Raw genomic sequence first — 7,500 nt, 5'->3', positions numbered from 1 at the left:
TAGACACATATATAAATACCATAACCAGACCGACCTGCCTCGCTCACAAGTAACAAACCTACAGCAGTCACAGATCGAGGGAACTGGGTGCTGGAACTACACAATGTAGTGGTGAAATTGTTTAATAAATAAGAGGTTAAATATAGATCTAGCTATCACATATGTATGTGCGCGTACACACACACACACACACACACACACACACACACACACACACACACATAATGTGAATTATTAACTTACAGTTGGTCTTTAGGTTTACGATAGCCATGTAAAAGGTGAGTCAAGGAATAAAACAATGTTCACAAACAGCATACATAAGATGAAGGTATGAAACAAGAAGATGCAAACATATGACCCAAGGATGGAAGTCTGAACAAATTCTCTCTCCTGGAGCTTTGTCAGGTCTGAGAACTAACCCAGATGATGTCATAATGATGTCATCAGAGGTATCTCAGCTTGGAATTTAGCAGAAAGGAGAACCTTTACTGTGCTCGCAGTGCTCCAACCTGTGGTCCATCTTGACCTTGGAATTGGCTTTGCCTGTCTGTGTGGTATTTTGGTGCCCAGCACAGAGTGCATGGTGCACAGATGTAAGGGAGTTTCGCCTAAATGAGGCAGTTCAAAGACAGTTGTTGGTGTTTTGGTGTCAGTGCACTGCAAGTCCAGATGTCGTTTCAACAGGAGGGAAGCGAGTATGAAAAAATACAATGGAAGGATATAATAGGGGTTCTCCAAAAGCAATGAAGCCATCCCTGCCTCTTTGATCATGGGCCGGGCCATCAGGGTTCGCCGACGCCAGAAAGACTACACGCACACACACAGATCATATATGCTTCACGGTCAGACAGTACATTTCAGGGACTTTGTACACGTTGAGGTTTTGTTGAGGTTAAAAAGTCTTACATGGTCTCCGGTCCCTGCCAAGTGGATGCATACTGGTCTGTTCTTCTGCCACCTCTTAGGAACTATGAACTGGAACCTGAAACCACAACCAACACCGCACACACACACGCACACACACACACACACACACAATTTGAACAATCCTCTGATTAAAGAACTGCTCACCACCGACCAACAGTCACCCAATCAACTGTAGAAATTTCAATTTCTCACCTTAAACTACATTTCATGAGATTACTTTTAAACACATCATGATGAAATCAAATTGTGTCTTGCACTTAAGATCTTCCACACGGATGACATGTTGTGTGTGTGTGGCTGTGACGTTATGGTCTGTGCCACCGTGTGCCAACATTGGAAATATGCGATTGATCATCCAATCAGCAGAAAACTAGCTGGCTTCGTTGAGCAGTTGATCGATTGCTGCATCTCTAATAGAGAACATTTTAAAAGATTACGCTATTGTGAGCAGTAAAGTGCTGACCTAAAATGTATAGAGAGGTTCTCTTTAAATATTACTTCAGCATTCCTGCACATACACTTCATTAGCTTCAGTAGTAGAGGACAACATCAGGTTCTGTACCTGGCTTTGACAGCCTCTGCTGGCAGGATTCCAGGAACCAAGTGCTCCAGAGGAGAAATGAAGAACCCATCGTGGATGTGACAGTCAATGTGTTCCTCCGTCTGGACGCAAAAAAAAGACGGACAGACACAGACACACACACGTACACGTGAGAATATAAAACTTGTTACATTAGTGAGAAGTGAAGAGGGAACCTATTGAATACCTTGTTTATGTTAACTGGATAGTCTTCAGGCACTAGAGACCTACACCTCTCTCTGTCTCCAATGATCTTACGGAACTCAAAGATTCTGTACAACACCAAGAAGGAAGAACATATCAGTCCATCACTCATTCCACAACAGCATTGAACCGGCTGGACTGCGTGACCTCAAATCTAAATCATGGGAAATTGTCACAAAATTAAATAATTTTGCATGCAGCTTGAATTGCAAAGAAAATTAAATTGCCTGAGCTCTGTCTGCAAAAAACAGCCTCATGGAAGCAATATATGATTATTATTTTATGAAAGCACTTAATTTGGCATTTTCACATTCATTCTATTGAGCTGAGACAGATTCTATACTCTGTGCGGTGACCTTGACCAGTTGTAATGTATTTACATATTTGTGTACTTCCCCCCCCGCGTCTGCCTATTATTATACCACACGACAGCAAGTACATGCTGGTTGGGACTACACCTCCCAGCTGCCCAACGAGCACTTGGAGATCCTCCAGAAAGAGTAGCATGTGATGACGAGCTTCTCTATTCCCTTGTAATTTCTAGCTGTATTGTGTTCTTGTTTTTTTTTACATACCTCTTGAGGTCTTCAGGCTTCCCCCATCCTCCAATAAAGAGTTTGGTGAGGAGCAGCCTTCTGTAAAATACATCCAGTCGGCTCACACCCATGGACCAGCACCTGGCATCTACAGATAGACATAGTGTGTTATCTTGTATAATGTGTAGCATAAGAGCTGAAAGAGAGACTATTGTATGATCTTGTGTGCGCAATATCTGAAGCAAACAAGTGGCTTGCAAACAACACTGAGGTACTTTTACCAGGGTTGGTGGGCTCAACCAGCGCCAACAGGAAAAAGACGAGAGCAGTGATTTTCAACCCGTTTTCATTGTGAAAAAATATATAATAAAAAAAACAATAATAATAAGATATATATATATGTATATATATATATATATATATATATATATATATATATTATTTTTTTTACCCTGTGGTTTTATTTTGAAGGACTTTTCTTTTTTTTTTTAATTGCAGCAGAGTGTAGTTTTTTTTGCAGGCTCTGGTTTCAACTAGTTTTCCACTGGTCCCTCCCATGTTTTCGGCAGCTCGTGCCTGCCAGGTTGGGTCAAACCATCCTGATGTGGAGGAGACTCTAGGTTTTTAGGATAAATCAATTAAACTGGCAAAATACCAAATTCACAACTTCTGCCTGCATGACAGGAAAAAACTTGGGGTCTTCAGGAGAATTCTTGACAAAGCTCTGAATGCAACTTGGCACCATTGTTTTTTCGAAAGGCCCTGGAAGCAAAGGTTATGGTCCAAGTGCTTCATGGAACATTAAAATGTCATCCAAGTGGTAAACAACATTCAATAAAGTGCAAAGATCAGCTGATTTTTTTTTTAATCCAGACTTTGAGACTCTTTGTATATCATTTTGAAAATATGAATCCTTTTGAATTGCACTTTTTGTTTAAATTATTTTGAATTTGTAGAAAAGCTGCTCCTCAACACAGTGATTTTTTCCATAGTAAAGTGTTTATCATAAATTCAGTGAGTGTGTATTCTCAGTTAAAGTTAAGTCATTTGAGCATTTTTGAAATTACTTCTTGGACTTTTTTGTTTGTGCATGAAAGCTGTTGAGTCTGTTTGAAAATGGCTGAAGATTCTGAATTGTTATGCATGATGTAATAATACCTTGTGTCCTGAAAATGCCCTTTTTGGTGTAAAAGGGAATAGTTTTCGATCGAGCATCGCCACTAACTGGTTGTTTTGGATTTTCATTAAACTTGTTTTTATGTTGGCATAAATATTCTGTACTATCTATTATTATGAGGTGTATGTATGTGTTATGTTATGGGATATGTGCAGTATTGTTATGTAATTGTTGATGTTATGGCTGAGGATGTATTGTTTGTTGTTTTTGTGACTGTCGAGGCATTAATGACGCACCGCAGAGTCCAAGACAAATTTTCTTGAGTGGGACAATAAAGTTCATCGTATTGTATATCTCAGGTCAAACTGCACCATATTTTCATTAATTCAATTTGAGAAGTTGAGAATGTCTCTCGATTTGGGTCGTGCCTTGTCATTAAGGGGTGATGGTGGGTCCCGGAGCCAGACCAGTTGAGAACCACTGGACTAGAGGACCTATTAGGTGCTTGGTGCTCAAACGTAGTCAACATTTCCCTCATGTAAAATTCTTTATGTTAAAATGCTGACATGTTATCTGCCCAGAGAAATAAATAACAGCCACAACATACTCTGTAACCTCCAACATAGCCTGTTAACACAGCCAGACTCTTGATGTACAGTCATGCTGTATTGTATTTAGACAGCTGTAATCCTGTAACTCAAAAAACAGTCACATTGGAAACCTGATGATTATTCTGAGATGCAGATTATGTTGTGATAAATCTATAATAAACATTGTGATTTATAAGGCGTAGTTCAGCTTCCAGTGTTTAAGGGCTCAATAATGTCTCATAAGTTGTTGAGCTGATACCATTTGTTAGACAGATTTGGGGCTAAATGTGACCAAATTGTACCACTTAACAGGGAGTTTGAGGAGTCACTTTTTTATTTTAATGCTAGAATGAGTTCACATTTTAGTGGCTACAGTTATTTGCAGAAGAAATCCATTTGAACTTTTGAGGAAATCATTTCGGGTAAATGGTTTACAAGAGGTGAAAATGATTTTTAAAAATACACTGTTTTTCAGTGGTTACTTTTTCTTTTTCTGTACACAATGATCAGAGCGTCATAATCATGTTTAAAGCATGTGACATGTTAGACATTGTATGTAACGTTAGATATTGACTGCGCTTCGCTTTCTCAGCATGTCAACCTTCATTCGTGCTTCTTGGTTGCGGCTTGCCGCTAGCATGCACCGCAAAGACGTAAACGAGCAGAGACAACTCAGCAAAAATCACAATACACACTTTTACTTATGCAATGTAACTTAGTCCCTTCAGTGGAGGGTTTCATTGCTATGGTAGCATTCAACTGCGATAACCATAAAGGGAATAATAGGTTAACACTAAAGGCTGAATTATACTTCTGCAACTCCAACTCCGGCTGGCCACGCAGTCGGATTGACGGACTCGTTTTGATTTTTAGTTCAGGTGCGTTTTCCATACTCCAGAACAGCAGGTGGCGCAACGACCGTTTAAGAGTCGACCTGCACACCGACGTTCACAGATATCTCCCTCCAGGAATTCACCTCCATCTGCGTGTCCTTATACTCTGTCAGACGGGTTTTATAAATGCTCATATTTGTGGACCTCTTCAGCCAAACGTTCTTCAACAAGCTCCATTGTTTGTGTTTCTGCTGTGGCTTTTAAAAACAGTGATATTATGCTATAAAACCGGAAATGCGAGACTCAGAAAGGATGTGGTTAGCGGACCAATCGCAGCCTTCCGGACTGCGTACGGCTCGCGTTGCTTTGACGGATAGTCAGAAATTTGGGATGACGCACGCAAGCACGCAAAACGGCTGATTTGACCACGCAAGGTCGGCCATGCGTGTCTTGCGTGTCTGCGTAAAACCCGAGTATAAATCAGCCTTAACGCTACTGAGCAAACTATTCCAGAGCTGCCAACTTAAAAAAAAACCTTGCTGTCGACGCAGGGTGGGGTTGTGTCACACTTGAGAGCCCCGATACCTCAGCCTCTCTGCCGGCGGTCCCCCAGTCCGCGACTGTCTGTTTGAGGTAAACAAGATGTCTATGCAGCGAATGCGCTCCTTATACAATACAGATGAATACAGATGCGCTCCTTAGCGCCATCTATCGTCGGGGAGTTTGAAAAGTAACCACCGCGTCTCTGATTTTTTTTTTTTGCAGTGAGATATTGGTTGTGTGGCGTGTGAGCGAGTGAAAACATGAAAAAGCGTGTGTCACACGGCGAAACCGTGAGAGTTGATGGCTCTGCTATTCTCAGGGATGGCATTTTGACAATCGATATGACTACAGTAAGTTACCTAATAGACCAATGTCAATGAACAACGAGTTCCATCATTCAAAATGGCAAAGCATAACCTTTATAACTGTTATATTGTGCCACCTCTTCGTCAGTGGTGTGTAGGAATGGCAATATCAATCACACTGTGGCACACGTCACCCTTCACGCCTATGAAACAATGATTCGCCTGCTGTCCGAAGTTGAATTTAGCTAAGTGAGCTAACGGAACTAGCCGAGATCATTCATGGTTCCAGGCAAACAAGTGATAAGTGAGGTGGCGGTGTGTGGGGCAGACAGACACAGAGTTGACAGAAACAGCCACGTTGACGTTATACTACCTCAGACTGTACACGGATGTGTGTTATCCTTGTGGACTTCTTCGCACTGCTAACAGCTAGCTTCCGCAGAGGGCGAAAATGACATGTACCAAGTAGACCACGTGTCAAGCTGCTGCTGTGCACCCAGAAATCGTGTAGGAACTTCCGGTTACAATATTAATCTAAACTTTTCAAACTGTGAAACAGACCGGGGTTACCTCAACAGTAGTAGTATTTTTTGTATATAATATGCCACATACTATATATCTATATCTATAGATATAGATATATAGATATATCTATATATCTATATCTATAGATATAGATATATAGATATATCTATATATATCTATATAGATATCTATAGATATAACTATAGATATAGATATATATTTATAGATATAACTATAGATATAGATATATATATATATATAGCTATAGATATATATCTATATATATATATATAGCTATAGATATATAAATATATAGATATATATATAAATATATAGCTATAGCTATATATATATATCTATATATATATAGATATATATATATATAGATATATATATATAGATATATATATAGATATATATATATATATATATATAGATATATAGATATAGATATATATATAGATATATAGATATAGATATAGATATATATAGATATAGATATATAGATATAGATATATATAGATATATATAAAGATATATATATATAGATAAAGATATATATAGATATAGATATATATATATAGATATCTAGATATATATATATAGATATATATATAGATATCTAGATATATAGAAACGTGGCTGAAAGAAACTTGATTTTTATGAGTATGAAGTTTGTCTTGATAGAGTTCCATGTTCCCTTTCGAAGAACTTGTAGCTAATGGCGAATATCGTCATACAATTTAAACGCCACATCTTAATTACGTAAAACTTGTAACTTTGTGTCAACTGTATTCAGCCCTTTTCCTATTTCAATGCCAATACTCCAATGTACATAGTACATCATAAGTAGAATACCTTGACTAACCCACAGCCCCCACCACCTGTGTGATGAACTGGACTGTGGGCTTTATTTCATGGCTGAGAGGACCCAAAATGTAAAATACCATGCAAACTTTTGGCATTCCCTATGAATGTAAGTGTTACAGAGAACCAGCGTCTTCCCACTCTACTTGCAGTAGGGTCTGACCGTCTGCTCCTCGCAGTCCTGGTTTAGGATCTCCAGTGCCTCCGTTCCCTGTAGCAGGTCCAGCAATACAGCTTGGACCTCCAGAAGCAAGGAGGGAGTGTTGTCTCCCAGCGGGGAGCTGTTACTGCTGGGAGCTGAGTGTCTACCAATAACTAATAACTTTTTCTTTTATGTAAAAAACATGAAATATTTTTGATGGCCTGTCTTTGGTAAATAAAATGTACACAGTCAAATAAACTTTGAAGTAAATGGCTAAATTCAACCACCATAATAACAAGGCACGTTAACTTACCTTGTTAGGTTACCGTTA

At 39.1% G+C, this 7,500-nt stretch overlaps 1 protein-coding gene across 1 annotated transcript in view; it reads right to left on the bottom strand.

Annotated features, from left to right (window-relative positions):
• The window catches only part of abhd18 (abhydrolase domain containing 18), a 19,372-nt gene extending 13,263 nt beyond the window's left edge, over nucleotides 1–6,109 (bottom strand). The window contains exons 1-7 of the mRNA XM_068594828.1: nucleotides 6,009–6,109; nucleotides 2,287–2,395; nucleotides 1,695–1,779; nucleotides 1,490–1,590; nucleotides 907–982; nucleotides 723–807; nucleotides 244–271 (exon numbers count right to left, since the gene is read on the bottom strand). Of these exons, the coding sequence (XP_068450929.1) occupies nucleotides 244–271; nucleotides 723–807; nucleotides 907–982; nucleotides 1,490–1,590; nucleotides 1,695–1,779; nucleotides 2,287–2,378 (467 nt within the window). The 5' untranslated portion in view covers nucleotides 2,379–2,395; nucleotides 6,009–6,109. The remainder of the gene's footprint in view (nucleotides 1–243; nucleotides 272–722; nucleotides 808–906; nucleotides 983–1,489; nucleotides 1,591–1,694; nucleotides 1,780–2,286; nucleotides 2,396–6,008) is intronic.
• Between the last annotated feature and the right edge of the window lie 1,391 nt (nucleotides 6,110–7,500).

Source organism: Clinocottus analis, unplaced genomic scaffold, assembly GCF_023055335.1.
Source record: "Clinocottus analis isolate CAN_PGR_092001 unplaced genomic scaffold, fCliAna1.0.p SCAF_10, whole genome shotgun sequence".
NCBI classification, from domain to species: Eukaryota; Metazoa; Chordata; class Actinopteri; order Perciformes; family Cottidae; genus Clinocottus; species Clinocottus analis.
The sequence above is the reverse complement of the archived record's forward strand: the minus strand, read 5'-3'. Positions and strand labels throughout refer to the sequence as shown.